General features: G+C 45.0%; 1 protein-coding gene across 1 annotated transcript in view; it reads left to right on the forward strand.

The window, feature by feature from the left end:
- Positions 1-930: 930 nt before the first annotated feature.
- The window catches only part of ST8SIA4 (ST8 alpha-N-acetyl-neuraminide alpha-2,8-sialyltransferase 4), an 84,663-nt gene continuing 64,626 nt past the window's right edge, over positions 931-20,967 (forward strand). Inside the window, exons 1-2 of the mRNA XM_083702427.1 lie at positions 931-1,326; positions 11,839-11,970. Of these exons, the coding sequence (XP_083558553.1) occupies positions 1,214-1,326; positions 11,839-11,970 (245 nt within the window). The 5' untranslated portion in view covers positions 931-1,213. The remainder of the gene's footprint in view (positions 1,327-11,838; positions 11,971-20,967) is intronic.

Raw genomic sequence — 20,967 nt, forward strand, 5'->3', positions numbered from 1 at the left:
GTTGTCCAGTTAACATCGCCAGCCAGAAGAATTGGGTTAGGTATTTCTAGAATGGCCCTGCCTTTGAGCCTGAACTATTTGCTCGCTTGTCTTTGAATGTTTTTCTATACCACTGAGTCCCAGCTATAAACAGCCTGGAAGTTTGGAATGCAGCTTAATCCAACCTAAAACGCCCTTGAAACCCGTCCTGGGTTGTCTGTTGAAGCTTGACATTCAAAGTCCACGCACACAGATTCGTTTATTGAACACGGTTATATACAACTCCAAGGAAGGATTTCTCCTAGTGGGATGGGAGAGAGAGAGAGAGAGAGAGAGAGAGAGAGAGAGAGAGAGAGAGAATGGAGGCTGTTTTGTACCTACAGTGCACCATTACTTACTGCACCTAACACAGACCCAGCCCTGAGTCTGCTCCAGGCTGCGTTGACAGCACAAGCTTTCGGCACGATACCATTAACCTCAGGGTCGTGGGTTCGAATCCCACTTGGGGCAAAAGATTCCTGCATTACAGGGGTCGGACTTCAGATGCGTCGTCTCCAACCATCAGTTGTCGTTCACATCTTTCGGGTCTCTACGAACAAAACCGGGCAGCGAGCTGCAACTAAGGATCATTCCTCCCGAGTGCAAGGCAGAAATTCTTCGCACGCTCCCTAAGCCCCGTTGCACTGATTTAGAACTTATTTTCCAGCAAAACTGCGCCCCGGGACTGAATTGCAACCCCTTAGATGGAAGAGATGCTGCTCGCGTTCTAGAGATCCTTTTTCCTCTCCGCTTTGCCGAGCAGCTCCGAGCCGGGAGCTGTTTTAAAGTTCGGGCAGGCGCCGTCTCCGCCTCCTCTGGCCCCCTATTGGCCGGGCTCGGCTCATCATTTCACCGCCAGGAGGAGGGCGGCGCTAAGTGACGCCCCGGAGACTGGCGGCTGCCGCCTCTGCTGTTACCTAAACTGGAAGGCAGCGTGAGAGGAGCGCGGAGAGGCTGGAGCGCGGAGCTCGCGGGAGCGCGTGGGCAAGAGGACTTTGCCCAGGGGAAACAGCCGCCGCCGTCGCCTTTGATCCCTCCAGCATCCCGCCGGCTTTTGATTTTTTGCTGCTGGTCCTTAATTTGATCCCTTACTCTTTTTCTCCTCTCCTTTTTCAAAACCCATCCTGCCAAACAAAGGAAACAGAAGGAACATACACACAAACGCGCGCACGCCTATTTGCCGGAGGAAGGAGACATGCGTTCGATTCGGAAGAGGTGGACTATCTGCACGATAAGTATCCTCCTGATTTTTTACAAGACAAAAGAGATTGCGAGAACGGAGGAGCACCAGGAGACACAAGCCAACGGGTAAATGCAAAGGGTCTGTCTGTCTGTCTGTTTGTGCACACCTTTTATTTTATTTTTCTTGACCAAGGGGGAAAGAGCGGGTAAGATGCAAGCGCCGCGTTCGGCTTCCCCCCCTGGACCTCGCCGCTTCCCATTCATCAGACCTGCCTCCTTTTGATGATGTTCGCGTGCTTTGATCTGTAGCCTGAGAACAACCCCCCCCCCCCGCCGCCTAATTAAGCGTTCCGATGGGATCCAGGAGGAGATGCCTTGCAAAAGGCAGAAATAAATCGCGGGGGTAAAAAAAAAACGTAGTCTCAAATGATTAATGCCGGTTGGGTTAATTTGCAATTGATGCGCTGAACAAAGCGAAGGGATGGGGTGCGGTTTTTTGCTTTTTAGAAAATAAATAAATTTCTAGCTTTTGGTACGAAAGTAGCGGGAGGTTTGCAATGCAGAAAGCGGTGTCACGCCGGCTTTGTTATGTTTCTGTGTTGATAAAGGGGGAGTGGCATTTCTCCGAAGTTTGGCTGGCACCGATCTTTTCCCCGGAACTCCTAGCCGGATCCTTGCCTGCTGTGCACTGGGAGTTACTCCCAAGTAAGTGTGCACAGGAGGGTGGGCTTTGCCATCTCTCTCTGCTGTCCCAGAGCAGCGTTCCTCATAAGTCCCCCTTATACCCCGCCCACAGTAGGGGAGTGAGCCTTCCAAGAGCCGTTGCGCAGCACGATCCTAAGCGTGCTAACTTCGAAGTAGTTACCCTTCGCAAGTTACCCTCAGAATGAAATGAATGGGTCGACTAGGAGGATAATAAGGCCGGAAAGGCGATTTATCTCCAGGTCCGACTGACGATTTATCTTCAGGTCCGACTGACAGGACTTGCTTCTTAGCGAGCGTGTTTTAGATTTCGGCCTCTCTTGATCCCCTTGAAGTTTTATTCTTAGCTAGTTCAATGGCACGTAGGATAAGTTCCCTGGGACTCTAAATACTATTCCCTCTCCGTGTTTGTCAGTGACTCGCTATAGAAACACGCGCCTCATCTCTGACAAAGATCCCCGTCTGTTTCTTTCTTGTCGCTCTTTTTTATTGCCCCAAAACAAAACAAAAAACCCAAAGTCTCTTGCGGGTTCCCACTTAGGGCTTTGTTGTCCTTTCTCGTCTGTCAAGCGTGGTGAGTCGTTTTGTTGGTTTTTTTGTTTCGTTTTTAAAAGCTTTAAAACCTGTGGAAAGTTGCTTTGGAATCATAGAATCGTATCATTGCAGAGTTGTCTGAGTCTTGGAACAAACCCCCCACTTTTTAAATTTATTATTTGATTTTCGCAGGCTTGCCGAACTAGCTACACCAAGGAGAGAGAGGGAGTGGTGGGGATGGTGGAATCTGGAGGTTGTTCTATTTATGTCGGCGGCGGCAGCAACAAACCGGAGAGCTTTGATAGCTCCGCGGAGGGTATTTGTTGCTGCATTATTTCATTGACGCCTGCAAGCGTTTCCAAGCGTGGCAATAATAGGTAATGCTCAAGCAGGCTGGTTTGGCGTGGGGCGAGTTGGGATGTGAGTGTTTGTGTGCTTGCCTTGCACAGATGCTGTGGAGAGGGTATATGAGGCGCCTAGGAAATCCAGCATGGATCATTGTGCAGGAAAAGAAAAGCAAGCCTTTAGGAGTAACTGCAACCCTCTGCCCATCCAATGTGCGATTTTTTATCCTTCCTGCGCGTTGTCCATGCAGCCGGTCACTCTGCATGTCTCTCCCTCTCCCTCGCCTTTCCATGCGTGGCTAGGCGAAGTGGTAGCGCCTCGTTCCGAGAAGGGAGGGATTGGAGGCTGCCTGAGGCAAGCGTGCGCAAGAGGGCATCGCCTTCCCTGTATGGGCAGCCTCATCCCCGCAGCATCTTTCCTCGAGTCTAATGGGACATGCTTCCAAGAAGGCTGCAACACCCCTCACTTACCCGGGAGTAAGTAAGCCCCGTGAGATTCAGTTGGATTTGCGCCTGTATAGGCGCCTTGAAGTTTATGCGCAGTGCGTTTAGGATCGCGCGCGGCGCTGCCCCTCCCACGCGGCATCATTGCGCACCTGAGCCCAGTTCCAAAATTTGCCGGCGAGCTACGGATCGTGTAGTCTGTGCTGGCGCTCGCGCTCTCTCTCTCTCTCTCTCTCTCTCTCTCTCTCTCTCTCTCTCTCTCGGCTTCACGGCTTTCTAGGCAGCCGTGCCAAAAAGGGGAGGCGCGTACGTTTGACTGCCCACCGCTGGGGTTCCTCCGCTGTCTCCATCTCTCCCGCCTGCTGCTTGCATCCCGGGGCTACGCCAGGCCAGATGCGCACAACTGGTTCCCAGCGGAGAGCACGCAAGCAGCAGAAGCCAGCCCTCGGCAGTGCTTTTCCGCGAGCAAAAAGAAGAAAAATAGGCGGGGGAGGGGGCCTTTGCACTTCCTCTGCCTAAAAATCCGCGCGGCGGTTTTGCGAGGTTTGCACAAACAGGAAAAAGACTCTCCGCTTGGCTTTAGATCGGCGCTGACTTCCCGTGTACGAAAGACAAAAGACGAGACTCTTTGTTCCACTGCCAGCTAGATAGGAAACCTCCTGCTCCTCGTCTCCCGCGAAGAGTTTGCGCAACCCATAGAGCACGAGGCCTCTTCCTCTATTAGTCCACTCATTACAACTCTGGAGGGGGTAACACATTGTGCAGAGAACCCTTCTTTCATTTTTCACCCATCCTTCCTGTTTTGAGTTCGTTTGCAAAATCAAAAACTCCCAAATAAGACTTCTGGAGGCTATTTACTCATTCCAACCCAGAAATGAGGAACTTGTGGTTGAATTAGTTGAATTAGTTCCCATTATCTGTGGCCGTTGATAATGCTGGCTGGGACTGAAGAGAGTTGGGGTTCATGAGTATCACAAGTTCTCATCCCTGTTGGCTTTCCTGTCCAAACTTTGCTTGCTTCCAGGTGATCTGTTTATTTGGCATTCAACCTGATGTTTCTGTCCAACATTTGCAGGCGGTTTAGATGACCTATGTGATCTACTGATTCCTTCCAATTTTGTTTGCAGGGAGGTTATATGACTATGCAAAAAACCAAAAACATTATCCCACACTGCAGTACATTTCCCCCCTGCTGTTTCCGACTTTGTGGAGTGCCAAATTGGCTTTAGTTGTAACACCTGAATTTTCCACTATGTGATTGAATCCCACCTGATAATAGCGACAGTTTGAAAGTGCCCTTGATGTATTAAAAGCATAGGTTGAGTGCATATCAGAGGGTTTTTTTTTTTGAGGGGAGGAGGTCCTCCAAAGCTTTTAAAACGACCTTCTGTGCGCAAGATCTCTTTAGCACCCTTTTACTATTAGACGCATAAAGGCCATCTGCTTTTCCCATCCTTTGACTGCAAGGTTTCAAGAGAAGGGAAAATAGGGGCAGAGATATAGAATCAAGAGTTGGTTGCTCTTTGCTGGGTACTTGCGATGCTACTTAACTACAAGACGTAATTGGCAGGGCAAGGACTTGCATAAGGTGATGGGACCTTTCAGTGGAGCTGCAGCTAATCTTGTTTCCATCTGTGACAAAAAAAACACAACCACATTGTGAAACACATGTGCCCTAAATCACAGCAAAACCGGAGTCTGTATTCCCTGTCTCCTTGTTGCTTGTAAATGGAGCAATCAATACTCTTGGTTTTTTTGGAAAGCCTTTTGCTCCCCTGCTAGCTTCCTCCTGGATCATGTATGCTGATGTCACTTTTCTGTGGGCAGAGGAAAACAACAATCCACCTGCCTCTTGTTTACTAACCAGAATAGTGGATCTTGTTACTAGCTCTCCAGTCTGAAGCCCTTGGCTTGAAAGTTCCATGAACACCAGGAAACTTCCTTCCAAGTCCTTTAAATATTTGTTTAAAAGATTGGCTTATTAGAGAGCTGCAGCTAAATAATATTGCAAATAGGAGCATCGGCATATATTCATCCTTCGTTTAGATTTTCTCATTTTATATCTGCTGCTGTAATTCTTTAAATGCTTATTTAGTATCTGCTTGAAAGATTTTATGGAATTCATGGAAAATAAGCCTATTTTTATAACATGAAATAAAAACGCATTGAAGTAAAATAAATGTATTTCATCTGTAGACAGCTTTAGCATCTTCTGAATGAAATAACCACTATTTCCTCTTGCATAGTTTTAGTCATAGCTTGCTTCCAAACTTCTGTTTGCCTTTGAGATATTTTGTAGTGCATCTTGGGGTAAGAAACCAAGACTTCCCTTTTTACTAAGATACCTAATCTCAGTAAAGGCTGTCTGCTAGATATAAAACCTACATTTTTTTTTTGCATGTGGTGCAGATGTTGAACCTGGTACTGTTTTTGGCATGATGACATCTGCCTATCTCAGGAGACAATGGAGGATGTGACTTTGGAGGTCAAGTCAAACTGTTGGACCTGCTATTTGAGAAGTAATGTTACATGGTATCCCTCACTCTAGACTTCTGATTAAGTAATGTGCAAGAGCCTTTTGAAACAAACATCCATAGCAATTAGTTTTAACGGTGTGCTTCTATGATTTGTCTTTTAAAAGTTAATATCCTTTATGTTGTAGAATGTACATATGATGTTGTAGAAGCAATGGTCAGGGCATTGGTCCTAATCCTGCAGCCATAGCTTGTCAGCTTGCATTCCAGGGTTGTGTTCTGTTCATTTAGTTGTTGAACTCAGGGACACCTATTTCTGAGTAAACGTGCTTAGAATCAGGCTGTAAAAGTCAGGTTCAGAGATGAGTGGAGCATAGGGTAGCTCGATGCAGACGAAGCAAGGACTCCTGCCCCTTTAATAGTTGTATAGGAGAGGGAATTTCAAGCAAGTGTAGATTACGTGAGAATCTACATGGGTTAAAATCCCTTCTTCTATGCAGCTGTTATATATAGCCCTATGGACCATCAAAGTAGCACTTGAGTTACTTTTTGGACAACTTCCTTACAAATCTGGAAAGACATTCTTGTTCTGTGTATGCTCTGCCTACTTGCCACAAACAGCAAAGCATGCTTTCTTGTGTTAAGAGTGTTGTGTTATGCTCACTGCTGATAATATGGATGATGCGTCTAGATGAATTGTCTTACTAGATTTGCCTTGGGTTTAAAGCAAAGCCTGGCTTGCCCTTTTGTAGGATAACAGAAGCTTGCTTTTAAACTATGGTAAGGCTTTGCTGTGGTGAATAAAAGAAGAAGAAGAAGAAGAAGAAGAAGAGAAGAAGAGTTTGGATTTGATATCTCGCTTTATCACTACCCGAAGGAGTCTCAAAGTGGCTAACATTCTCCTTTCCCTTCCTCCCCCACAACAAACACTCTGTGAGGTGAGTGGGGCTGAGAGACGTCAGAGAAGTGTGACTAGCCCAAAGTCACCCAGCAGCTGCATGTGGAGGAGCGGAGACGCGAACCCGGTTCAACAGATTACGACTCTACTGCTCTTAACCACTACACCACACTGGCTCTCTAAGCAATACATAAAGAGAGATTCTGCTTAAAAACATTGGTGGGGTCATAAAAATTATGCTCAGTAGCTCAAGTAAGAGAGGCATGATCCAGCTAACATTAAGCACAATGAAGTCCCAGTGGGATTTAAAAGCAATCAGATATTGCTGAGATCCCAAGGACAGTGTCACAGTTTTGCTGGTTGAAAGAATGTCTTTTAAATGACAAAGTGAAAGTAAACATGAACCAAATGCATCAAGAGCATCTTCTTGAGTGGGGATTTGGAGAAATGTCTTAATGATAAACAGTTGGGACCTGGAGTGCCCACAACAGATTTAAGGTTGCTTTCATGTACTTTAAATCTGTTGGTGGGCACTCCAAGTAAATTGTGAGCTCCTGGGTCTGCTGTATTTCAAGCATTAGCACTTTTAGGGACAAAAACGTTGTGAAAAGCCAACCTCTGCTCCCCATGCCATTCACTTCCTGAAAGTTCTAATGGGCTACACTTAGTCCAGCACAAGCAAGAATCCTTTCCATTGCAATTTAATGCATCTTTCTTTCTTTCTTTCTTTCTTTCTTTCTTTCTTTCTTTCTCTCTCTCTCTCTCTCTCTCTCTCTCTCTCTCTCTCTCTCTGTATATTGCAATGCGGCAGAGGATAAAGAGGGAAAATCAGTGATGGTTGTTTTGCGAGGGCTTTTTGGAATATATTGCGCATTGAATTAGAAGATGGAAAAACATCTTGTAATGAATCTCGATGTTGCTCTTTCCCTCTGGATTCATATAAGTAGTGTTCAGTGAAGATCATATAATTATTCTTCACGGCATGACACTTTAAAGACCATGGTTTTTAATTTGAAAACCTTCCCCATCCCACAAAAATAATTGTGTCTGAAGTGAGGAGTAAAGCGTGTTTGGTTTTTCAGTAGGTGGCACTCTTAGCTGTAAATCAATACTGCATATCGGATGAGGTGCAAATCCAGTATATATTAATGTATGATCATTGATCCTATAATTTCTTCACATAGTCAGGTTCCTGGATGCTTTTGAGCAAACTAAAGCCTCTATGCATACCAATGTATTGGGAAAGATTTCTACCTGCAGTGCACAGAATTCCACTGACTTTTAAAGTGACTTGCGATCTGCTGATGAGAGGCTGCTTGTGGATGTTCAGACCCGGGTTTGGTGTTCTCCTTCATTTGCCAGCACAGGAGCTGCTGGGCTAGTGGAAAGGCAATAAAAGTGGTTGAGCAGTATGAACTCCACTGCCACAGCTGAACTAGCAGAAGCTGGTTGTGCAACAGGAAGTATTAGGGCTAAAGCAATCTGTTGAGCAACCAGCCACATGAACTGTGATGGCTTCCTGCACTTTCTTTTGCAGACGTCATTCCACAAGCACAGCTGGTATACTGCTAAAGGACATTAACTCGAATCCCAGTGTAGTGTAGTGGTTCAGAGCAGTGGACTCGTAATCTGGTGAACCGGGTTCACTTCCCCGCTCCTCCACATGCAGCTGCTGGGTGACCTTGGGCTAGACACACTTCTCTGAAGTCTCTCAGCCCCCCTCACCTCACAGAGTGTTTGTTGTGGGGGAGGAAGGAAAAGGAGATTGTTAGCTGCTTTGAGACTCCTTAGGGTAGTGATAAAACAGGATATCAAATCCAAACTCCTCCTTCTTCCCTCCCTAAGTGTGTGTGTGTGTGTGTGTGTGTGTGTGTGTGTATATATGTCGTGAATGTTTGGAGAAGGCACCACAGTTCATGTTCCAGGTTGAATAATCAGTGTCTCTAGTTAAAAAGATCAGGTTGCAGATAACAGAGAAGACTCTCTTGGATGCTACTGGCAGTCACAGTGAACAATAGTAGACTGGATGGACCATGTAGTTAGACCTGGCATGTGCCTCCCTAGAAGTGGCTGGACTTTCTCAATTGGCAAAGAAATATTCCGCGTATATATTTGATAAGAAAGAGGAGGTCTTTTTGGTAGGAAGAGTTTTCTATAGGTAGGAAGGTCAGTCTTACCTGTTCTTGCTCATTCTACTAGTTTTAAACATTCTGAATTTAAGAACTGCTCAGGTTAGAATGCAGAGAAAAGAGAGAGAAAGAGAGAGAGAGAGAGAGCTGTGTTGCCTAATGCATGAGACTCTTGCCTCCTGTGGTTAATAAAGGAAAATAAGAAAATAAGAAGTTTGTACGTTGTTAGGAAGTAAGCCAAACAGGACTCCTACTCATACAGCCTAGCCCAATGATTTCATACAGAATAATTTCAGAAAGCGAGGCCATGTTAGTCTCTTGTGGCAAAAGACAGCCTGTTAGCATGCTATAGGCTTCTGCTGCAATACTATGCAGGCTTGGGAGTAAGTTCTACTGTGTCAATTTGGCTGGTGAGGGCATGAATATAGAGTGGAGACTTAGCTAGTTTATTGTGACGTGAATTTCCAGGGGAAGATGTCAGCCAGATTTCAAAAACAGTTTGGCATCAAGGTGGGAACTGGGAAGTTGCTGTTTGTGTTGTCAAAATGTACGTTCAAGTTTGGGGCCATTGATTTAGAAATAGATAACAAGATTGCAGAATAGCTGTATGAATGCTTTGCATCTGTTTTCACTGTGGAAGTTGTGTCAGTTTCTCAACCAACTTCACATATGGAGTGTCTTGGTTCACACTAGCTACAAGTTGTTTCTTGGTGATAAAACAAATCATGGCTTGTTTTCCCCTCAGAATTTTATTGTTTCCCAGCTGCCGTTGTCTCATGTCATTATAATTTGGCAAGCACCTGCGGTGTGATGGTGAAACAAACCATGGTTTGGGAAGAATGCTGGGTTTACACGTAACACCAAGCCATAGATAAAACAAATCAAAGTTTGTCAGCCAGCAACATACTGGCTTCAGAACACATTTTGTTGGCAGGAAACAGACAATGGAGTTATGCTGCTGGGCAAGATTCACAATAAAATGCAAGCAGAACTGAATTTTTCTCCCATCCCTTAATAATGGTATTGTTGCTAGAATAGTGGTTGGTGGCTCTTTGTTTTTGTGGCAGATGAATGGGCTGGAGTATCCTTTCCCTTTGCTTCTGCATTCCCAAAAAAATTGACTGTTGGAGCCAAGGATTCTTCCTGGCAGGGAGAAAGAAAGCAAGTCTCTTGTAGCCGCTTCTTTCTGGCTGATGGATGGAACCATGTTGGTTTCCCCTGTTCCATTCCATGTTATTCTTCCTGGGAGTTCAATCATCCAGTGGTCTTTGGTCCCCTTGGCCAATGTCTGAAGTCAGAGTGTGCTTCCTTTCTGCTCTGCAATCCCAGAGCAACGTTGGCTGCATTCAGACTTCACATCATTCTGCTTTTGCTGATATTTCCTCACTTTGTGTGTTATGTAATCTTTCACACAATGTAGAAGCTACCTACAGAAATCTATCAGAATCTAGTGGATGTTCAGAGTTTAAAAAAATACGCAGCCTTGTTCTTCCACCGCAGCAGGGAAACAGCCAACTTTCCTATAGTACTTGGGAAAAAAACCAAAAACAGTTTATTGTAGCAATAGCATTTTGTGGGCAAAAAACTAATATTTTTTTAGGATGCAGTGATGCTAGAGGGCTTGAGGGGCAACACCCTAGCAGGAAGCTTATTATCTCTTGGGAAGGTGGGGCCAAATGTTTCTGAGGGTTGTTTCAGCCAAATAGAAAACAGTTTGTTTCTTTGAAGGAAGAGAGAGGATTTTTGGTAAATTCTGTCTCTGTAGGACAAGGAGCATAGGAAGCTGCCTTATTCTGAGCCAGACCATTGGTCCATCTAGTTCAGTATTGGCCACACTGACTGGTGGTGGCCTTTCAAAGTTTCACACAGGGTACATTCCCAGCCATACCTGATGATTCTGGGGACTGAGTCTGGCAGAAGCTCTACCACTAACCTACAGCCCTTCGCCTGAGTAAATTTCACAGTGAGTAGGGCTGGGCGATATCAGCTTTTCTACATCGCAGTGTAACACCAGCCAAACATCACAATATAGTGATACATTACAATGTTGAAAAGCGGATGGAGGAACAAGCTGCATCCTCCCCGGCCCCACGGGGTGAAACTGCCTCAGCTCCCCTCATGGGGCCAATGCATCTTGTTCCTCTCTCTGGGTGCTGGCGACAGAGGGAGTCAGGTGCAGGCAAGCCCCACCTGTGATATACTGTGGAGTGAAGGTGCCATCACACTCTGGCCCTCAAACTAGTCCTGGGCAATGTATCAATGCATTGCCCAGGCCCAACAATGAGTACAGAAGGATTTATTCATTGACTATATCCGCCGCAAACATATTTATTCATTGTGTTTATATACTGACTTTCTGCCAAGGCACCCAAGGTGGCTTACGAATCTTTAAAGTCCTAAGATAACATGCAAACTTGGGAGGGGGTGGGGAAAGAAGGAGACAGTTTGGCCAGAGCACGCCTTGATGTTGTCTGTGCCTGCCTCCCTGACATGCTTCTTCCTCATCACAGGGCAGGTAGTTACCGTTGGCCTTCAACATATAAATAGGTCTGGTATCAACAGTTAGCGTTCCAGACCTGGTACTCTGGTTGGGACTACAGTGGTACCTCGGGTTACAGATGCTTCAGGTCGCAGGCTCTGGTAACCCAGAAATAGTACCTCGGGTTAAGAACTTTGCTTCAGGATGAGAACAGAAATCATGCTCCAGCGGCGTGGAGACAGTGGGAGGCCCCATTAGCTAAAGTGGTGCTTCAGGTTAAGAACAGTTTCAGCTTAAGAACGGACCTCCAGAACAAATGAAGTTCTTAACCTGAGGTACCACTGTAGTTGTGATGTTGACACCTGCCCTGTTCTTCCCATGTGCTCTCCTCAATACCTTAAAATGACACCAGGTAAAGTGCCCCAGGGCATTGTGAGAAATTGAAAGGGTGGCTCTCAGTTACCCTTGGAGTAGGAAGTGATCCAGTGGGTGCTTGGTGCAGAGCCATGATCCTACATGGATATAAATAAAACACCACTGCTGTTTGTGATGTAGATAGGGCAGGAAAAAAAGGTTTCTGGATGGCTAGTGCCAAGCTAATTTTTAACGCTCTCTTTTTGTATTGTGTTTTCAGAGACGGTGAGCTAAGTTTAAGTAGATCAATGGTCAATAGCTCTGATAAAATAAACCAAAAGAGTGGCTCTTCAATGTTCCAGCATTCCGTAGAAAGATGGAAAATCAATTCTTCCTTGGTACTGGAAATAAGGTGAGTACCTTAAATAACGCACAGAACTCATTTATACATTGTGGTAGCTTGTAACTGGGTATATGCAAGTGAGGACTGGCAAATCTTTACAGCTGTTGGTCTTTACCAATGTGGAAGACAAAAGTTTGGGGATTCCAGTGTAAAAGGTGTCTCTTTAATTTTGAACAATCCTTCAGTAAAAACTGAATCCTTTACTAAACTGAATTCTTCATGCAGAATAGGGTCTGTATAGTGGCATCCAGTAAGTTTGACTGGATTGGTCGCAGCATTTCAATGTGCTGTATAATAAAGCACAAAAAGATATTAATGGCATACAGCTAATTAATATGTGCAGAGTTGCATTAAAAGAAATCTGCAGGAGGCCTCTAGTTTGGTAGCTCTTGGAAGGCTTCGCCTGTGAATGATCCCACTGTTTCATCACTGTAAAAGCAAATGGCCAACAGTGATTCTGACAACTTGTATTTCAGTACACTTGACTGACTGATCTTTTCTTTTATGATCATTGTACACACTTGGTTAAGAAAAAAGTATCAGCAAATCACTTCTGTTAAAATAAAGTGTAGTTGCTTGCTTTTGAAGAGTTTGTGTCTCTGAGTCATATCTTTCATTTTCCGTTGCATCAGTCTAAAACCACAATGGCAGAACGGGGCTGGGGAGGGGGGATTCCATTTTCTTCTGTGAGAAAGAAAAGGGACATCTTTTAAAGTGAGAAGTGTTGGGGCTCACATCTGGCTGCAAGTCTCTCCCTGGATACATCCACACATTGGTTTATTCTTTTCTCCTAATTTAATTTCCATGCTATATGTGAGCTTTCGCATGGAAACCATTTCTGGAAATCTAATGAAATATAGTGGGAGTTTAGTTCTCATTTCCATGTTAATTTCTTCCAGAAAACAATTCCCTTGCAACCCCATTATTTGCAGGAATAAAGTGACAAAATTTGGGGTGGTATATTAGCATATGGTTCTTTCCTGCTTAAAGCAGCATCATAGCACTTTAAATGTATGGTGTGAAGGTGACCTTGGTTACTCCTACAGTAAACACGATCAGTTCTTAGTGGTGCAGATTATACCCTGTACAGGACTCAGGCCACCAGGCATTGTGCAGCCTGATGTTTTACTATGATCTTTTCCATTATTGGTTATTTTTAAGGGCAGTTAAGGACTGTTTTCTGCTGTGCTGGGAGCGTTCAAACCCTTTGCTCTGGGAAGGCTAGTGCGTGTATCTTTTAAAGGTGGTTCAGGGTCAGATTTCAAGCGTGTTTTGGTCATATCTTCATCTGGGATTGATAGTTCATGCAATACTAAAGACTAAGACTGTTGTTTTATTATGCTTTTGTATTTGTTGGAAGCCATCTAGAGTGGCTGGGGAATGCAGTTGAGTGGGTACAAATATAGGAAGAAGGAGGAGGAGGAGGAGGAGGAGGAGGAGGAGGAGGAGGAGAAGAAGAAGAAGAAGAAGAAGAAGAAGAAGAAGAAGAGGACGAAGAATCTTTGTGGATCTTTGTGTAGGCAAGACTGGGCCATCCCCACCCAAGAAGGAAGTACTGGCTGACTTAGAGAAACCTCAAAGTTTGCAAAAGTCCAAAAATACTTTACTCCCCTTACATTTCCTTATAGCACCCAGCAAACAGTTGAATAAGCAGAACTGAGCATGCTTATTGGTCATGGAATGTGGGGGCAGTAGGGTGAGGAAAAGCAGGGTGGGATGGACTGCCCTACAAGAGGACATAGCTGTGTGTATGGAACCCCAAACTGGATCACTGCACACAGGAACCTTTTGTTTGTGGGTCCCACTTATCCTTTTAGTTTCAAAGCCAGTTTGAGTCAGTCATAGGATGGCTGTATCCCAGGAGGAGTTGCCCATTTAAAGACAGTAGGGGCCTGGCAATTCAAAGGACACAAGCCATGATTGCTGTCAGCAGACGTCTTTTTAATTCCTGCCATTATGGATTCACTTACCTCCTTTCTGCCTTCTTCGTTCTCCTTCACACAAGAAGCAGTTTGCAAAAGTCAAAGTTCTGGAAAAGAAACCAGGCTGGGCTGAAAATGAAAATCCGTTATAGCAATCTGTTCATTTGGCATAATTTAACTTAATTGTAGAATTAGTTTCGATCATTGCTGGGTATTGATAGGTGTGAAATATCTTGACTAAAGCTGCATGTCAGGCATTCTCTTTTGTAGACATTGTGAACAGATGGCGTATCAGTAACCAGGCAGTCCAGATCAGTAGTGGCAGAAGAAACATTGCCTCATGTTGTTGCACGGCACCTTTCACAGCGTCTTGGACCTGACAAGTGACAGCTCACCTGGATGTTACAGCATAGTCACTACTCCTGCCACACTTAACAGTGATGGTGTGAGCACATCACGGTAAACCAAACTTATTGGTTTACTATGCATGGCCTGATTGTGCCTGCTCCATTCCTCACTGCTAGTGCTGGTTTAGCATTTTGTCTGAACAAGGGGTTGTGATCATCATGGTAGATGAGCCAAAATCAACTCCCAGCTTTTCATTATGGTTTGTTGGGAGGAAAACATGCCCCTGAGTCCGAAAGTAATGATAAGCCATGAATTGTGCTTTGTTTCCTCAGTGTGATGTTGGGGAGGACCATTAAGTAGCTTTACTGTGGTGTATGAACTGCATGGCTCTGCAGCACTGTGTGATGGCTTGGGGTATGTGCAGACAGCCTCTCGGTTGAAACTATAGCCTGATACACTTTCCCCTAATGGGTGCTATTACAATGGGTGCTGATTTCCATTGATTGGGGTTATAGGATTAAGCCACTACGAGTCTCTGTCCTGTGTTGGGCTGGAGTGAAGTTTTGCCTTCCATGTATAGAAGGTTTTTCATCCAGTGGAGTGATCTTACTGTCTGGGAATGGGTGACTTTTGTTGATCTTTATCCCCCTGTCCCCATTAAAGGTTTCATGGAGATGGGGGAATCACTGGGACTAAAGTCTTCATACAACCTGTATGTATATTGTAAGCAGTTCTGTTCAGTGACCTCATACAGACAAAAAATAAAATAAATAAAAAAATAAAGCATTAAGACCAACTAACTGCCCAGGCTGCAAAGGTTGGGTTCAAGTAAAAAAGAAAACAATTCACACATTTATTATTTGGGACCTATTTGGTTCAGAGGAAGTGATTTCAATTGTTAGAAAAATGATCAATGAAGTGAAGACTTTGTTTACAAAGGTGCCTCATAGGATAAGTAAAATAATGTGGAGTTAGTTATAATAGTGGCCATTTGTCTTTTGCTAATCAATAACTCCTAGGAGAATCTAAACATAAATCTTCCATTTTCAATCCTCACAATAAATTAACTGCAACTCCAAAATACGGGAGCTTTCCTAAATGCATCATCCGTAAAGCAGTTGTTGGGCCGTTTGTCTTCTTGGCAGTGTTATAGGGGTACGTACTAAACTTCTGATCTGCATAGCATACGCCTTTAAAGAAGGAAATAATATCTTGAAACAAAAAGCCGATCAAGTTAAATGGTGCATTTTTCATTTAATGAAAAGCATTACCTTAAATTGTTAAAAGTCACAAATTTCTTTCATTTGGATGCTGAAGACAGGACAGTTGGAATGCATTACCCCTTAATTATTTTCTTAATGTAGCCTCTTCATATAAACATATAAACAGTCAAACTGAAATTGTAAGATCAAGAGCAACAACAAAAAGTCGCTTTCTGCACAACTTCCTTTTTCATTATAGTATGCAGGAGCTGTATCTCTCTGTGTTTCAGAACATAATGTTATCCCCCATTCATGTTTGCATAGCAATGTGCAGTTAGAAACAAAGGTAATTTAGGCTGCAATCTTGTGCACACTTTTTCTTGAACTTATTGGGGCTTGCTTCCCCAGTTACACATCATATTGCATTGCTAAGATCTCTGCAGTTTTGAGAAACTAACGTTTAATGGAGTACTTAGCTGTTTTACCCAAGACTGGCTGCACACAAGCCGGTTAATCTGCAGCATTTCAGTAGAGAATGAAGGTCTTGTGTATGCATGTTTGTTGTATCTGAAGTTGAACAACAGCACAGTTGTTCTTGTTGAAATACTTTTAGAGGCTTTAGAACCAGCTTGGAGCTTTCCCCCCAGGCAGAAACTTAGTGAGTTTCTTTTGACTTCTGGCTACGGAAGCTACTTTTAAGAAAACCAGATAGAGGCAAGACAGACAACTTCTAAAATAACTGCATACAGCCCATTTAGAAACTTTGTCAGCCCAGTTGAGCTTTCTTTAGGCGGTAGGCAAAAACATTCCTCTTCAACCATGCCTTTGGCTGATTAATATTCTACAGCCTTTTAAATGTGTCTGTGGGAGGGGGTGGTTATTGTTTTGCTGTTTTGCTTTACTCATTTTCATGTTTTTATCCTGTATTTTACTCTGTGAATAGTCCTCAGTAGACCCGCTGCATGTTGTTCCCTTTTATAGTGCAGGCATTTGCAGAGAGGGGGCTCTGTGTAGCTGAATCCATAAAGGCTTCCATGTGATCTGGGACCATAAGTGAGTGAGTGCAGATGCACGTGCAATTCCTCCCTTTCCCCACAGTTGTTTGCATTGCATTTGCAAATGCCAGGGTAAGGCACTACTTTCGTACCTTGGAAGTCGAAAGGAATCCGTTCTGAAAGTCTGGTTCAACTTCCGAAACATTCGGAAATCAAAGGGGAGCTTCTGATTGGCTGCAGGAAGCTCCTGCAGCCAATCAGAATCCGCGGAAGCCCCTTTGGACGTTCGGCTTCCAAAAATAGTTCGCAAACTGTAACAGTCACTTCAGGGTTTGCAGCGTCTGGGAACCAAAACGTTCAAGAACTAAGCTGTTTGAATTACAGATAGGTAGCCGTGTTGGTCTGCCATAGTCAAAACAAAAAAAATTCCTTCCAGTAGCACCTTAAAGACCAACCAAGGTATAAATGTACTTAGCAGTGTGGGGATACTCAGCACCTTCTGGTCATACCAGTATAACTTCTATATGTGTGTCAAGGCCCAAATGCTAACCAGACAAGGGAATTAAACTTTACATCCCATGAGAGGTCTGGGTTGCAAGTCTATCAGGGTGTAAGGCTGCCTGCACTGTGGTTCCGGCTGATTAGCTTCAACGACTTGGTACTTCTGTTGAACATTTCAAATGCATGACCTTGGAAATCTTCAAAGCATCCCCATAAGACAGGGCAGCATGCTTATCACCATCACCATCTTGCCGACGGTAGGCTGAAGGAACTGTGCCTTGCCCAAAACCACAAGCAAGCTTGAATCTGAGGTGAACTGTGGGGATTTCCTAGCTCCCACTCATATCCACCATGCTGCAGCAGCTCTCAAGATTAAAAGATCAAAAAGTCATTGCCTTCTGTGAGCCTTTTGAGAAGCTGTGCTGTGTGCTTCAGCTTGCAGAGCAAAAAGGCCTGTGCTCTGTTCGTAACTTGATCTAGAGATAAGGTTTTCTCTGAAACTTATCTTTGATGCTGCACAGGTGTTCTGCTATATCAATAGGCCTCATTTCCTCCTTCGAAAAGCCACAGATCTAAGGCTTCGGTGTAACTATGAATCAGAGGGGTGTTCAACAGTGTTTCACTGTCAGAAGAAGCACGGGAGCTCCCTTAGAGTTGGGGAGAAGCCACGGATTGGTGTTAAAACTTGTGTGTTGTGATCCTGGGTTCAGTCCTAGGCATCTCCAGATAGGGTTGTGAGATTGGTGGTCTTTAAAGCAGCTTCCTATGATGATCTTCTTCTCTAAGAAAATATGGGTTATTTTGTTAGATGAGATCAATGGTCCATCTTACTGATAGGACTGATATCTGGTTTTCAACACCGTGATACATCACCAGCTAAGCATCGGGATATACCAATACATATATCACAATGTCTAAAATAAGGATGGAGCTATGTAGAGGCATTAGGGACATGGGTAGCGCTGTGGGTTAAACCACAGAGCCTAGGACTTGCTGATCAGAAGGTTGGTGGTTCGAATTCCCGCGACGGAGTGAGCTCCTATTGCTTGGTCCCTGCTTCTGCCAACCTAGCAGTTCGAAAGCACGAAGTGCAAGTAGATAAATAGGTACCGCTCCGGCGGGAAGGTAAACGGCGTTTCCGTGTGCTGCTCTGGTTCGCCAGAAGCGGCTTAGTCATGCTGGCCACATGACCCGGAATCTGTACACTGGCTCCCTTGGCCAATAAAGCGAGATGAGCGCCGCAATGCCAGAGTTGTCCACGACTGGACCTAATGGTCAGGGGTTCCTTTACCTTCACCTTTATGTAGAGGCATTGGTGATTTTTGCCAGTGCCTGCTCTTGTGATTTGCTGCCCCTTGCATGAAGCAGGGGAGAATTCACCCGGCAGAGTTAACAGGAGCTGCAGAAATTGAAAGAAGCATTGACTGGCTTTGTGGTTTTTTGCATCGCATGCACACACACACACACCATGATTCGCGATATATTGCCAGATCAAAAATTATGAAACCAATGTCACGATATGGACTTCAAACCGCTTTGGGACAGTGTATCAATATATCGCCCAGCCCTGCCAACTGACAAGGCAGACTGTTGGCCCATCATTCCCACAAGGATTGCTTAGGGCAATACTGTGCTTGGCCTGACTCAGTTTAGAGCAACTCAGTTTAGTATGTCTGACCCTTTATAGCATGGACTCCTACTCTCATGCGCTCTGATTGGGGCTGATAGCAGTTGGAGTTGAACAGTATCTGGAGAGCCATAGATTCCCAAGCCTTGCTTTATAAGGAAGTTTATAAGTCAGGAGTTGGCAATCCTACACAGTTCTCTTGCTATCTCATGTATTGTCCTATTTCAGGTCTTTAGTGCATTTAGATCAGTTCATTTCCTTCTTAATGTGTTTTCTCCAATATTTGATGGTCTTGGAATATTAGGCATGAGCAGCTTTTAAACCCATCTGTGTACAAGATTAAAAATACGATAAAAAATATAGTCTCTAGGTTTCAGAAAAGCAAAAATCAGGGAAAGGGAACCTTTGCATTGACTTATCATTTATCTGATGCTCTAGGCACTTTGCATCTTAATATATCCCATTCTGCTTCATTACTATGTTGTCACACAAGCTCAGTTGTCAGATATTCTCTTCTCCAGCACGGCTTCAAATCTACACCAATATCCTAAAGAATGTGTTTTCCCGCTTCTATTTTACTGAAATGTAAGTTCCAAAAATCATGGCTCAGTTCCCTTAGGCTTAAAAAGTAAGTGTAGCATCCTCATTGTTGTAAAACCAAGTATCAGAAATCTCTTTGTGACTTGAAGCTTTGACTATGGCTTGTATGATATTACGATGCCATTTCCCTCTTTCCCAGAATGAACAAACACACTTAGGAAGTTTGTAGAGCCACTGGAATAGTTAGGAGAATTGTTAGGAGACACCAATTGCCCTGACAGATCTATAGTTCCCAGAGTGGTTTAACAGTCAACCCCTCTTCCCAGGGAACTGTGGAAAGTGTAACTTTCTGAGGGGAATTGGGGTCTCCTAAGAACTCTCAGCACCCTTAACAAGCAATAGCTCCTAGAATTCTTGGGGGGGGGGATCTGTTTAAAGTGGCATCACGGTGTGAATGTGGCCTGACTCTTCATGACAGCAAAGGAACTGTTACTATGGGAGGTGAACACTGCTGTCATGTTTCTAAAGACATCATTCACCAACCTATCTGCCTCTCTCAGCTTCTCCTATTCAGCTACCCTGAAGGGAACAAACTTGTTTTATGAGAACGTGGTCTCTTTATTAGGGTTGCCATACGTCTGGGTTCCCCCAGATATGTCCTGGTTTGGGGGGGCATCATGCCCACCTGGGCAGATTTTTATTTTGTAAATGAAATGTCAGGGCTCTTTGGGAGTGGGGGCAGACACATGCCACTGAAGGGTGGGAGAGGGCAGGCACTCTTCAGAGTCAGCCATTCTCCACTGCCTTTCTGCACTGCGGCTGTGCCCCAGAAGCGCTGCAGTGGGATCTGGAGCTCCACCACCACCACTCCTTTCCAGTGCCCGGTCCTGGCTGTGCTGTTTGCCAGACCCTATTTGCGCGAGGCTCCAGCTTGCTGGTGCCGGGGGTGACTCTGGGCCGCTGAGTGGCTCCGCTGTGGAGCTGCCTCTTCCTTTCAGGCCTCCTAGTGGTCACTGGCAAGGTCATGTCCAGGATCTGGCCCGGGGAGGAAGGCTCATTGCTTTGCGGCTTCTCTGGTCCTGCCTGAGCCTTCCCCAGCAGCAATGGCCCCCCAATGGTTGCTCAAGTGTGGAAGGGGATGCAGCTGCAGGAGCTCTATGGTCTCTCGGGTCCTACTCAATGCGGTTTTCCCTTTTCTTGCGAGGAATCCTATTTGGAATAAGGGACTTTCCCTTTAAAAATGGGAAGCGTTGACAGCTATTGTTAGGGGTGCCACTGCTGGGGAAGGCCCAGGCAGGACTGGAGAGGCCACAGTGCTGACATAGCTGCCGCAGCCACCATTACAACTGCCGATGCAGCTGCTGGCCGTGACCCCTCTGACATGGCTTGAGCAGCCTTTGGGGGCCGCCGGCGGGCCTACTCCTGGATATGACTTGCTGACGGCCATTTGAAAAGGGAGAGGCGGAGCCTGCTCAGTGAGGCACCAGCAAGCGGAAGCCTCTGCGCGAAGGGTAAGTCTGTCAATATGGCAACCCTAAGAGAGGGGAAGGGAATGAGGGGGAGAGCAGGTGGGTGAGGAAGGGGTTAGCAGTAGGGAAGGGGGTGAGCGACAGAGATGCAGGATGGTGGGGGGTGTCCCAGTGATGGGAAATACCCACATATTCTGTCCAGCTGGCAGACAGGCTACATATAGATAGTTCTGCAGTACATTGGAAGTCACCCCCTTTCAATGTCCACCTAACTGTTTATTGGCCTCATTTATTTGGAAAGTTGGGTTATGAAAAACTCAGTTATTTTCAGTGTCATTCTGTGGAAAATGTCCCACTACTATGTCATATCAAAGAAATGCTTCCATTTCAATAACCCTTTTG

The sequence above is a fragment of the Podarcis gaigeae genome (genome assembly GCF_964106915.1).
Source record: "Podarcis gaigeae genome assembly, chromosome: 11".
NCBI classification, from domain to species: Eukaryota; Metazoa; Chordata; class Lepidosauria; order Squamata; family Lacertidae; genus Podarcis; species Podarcis gaigeae.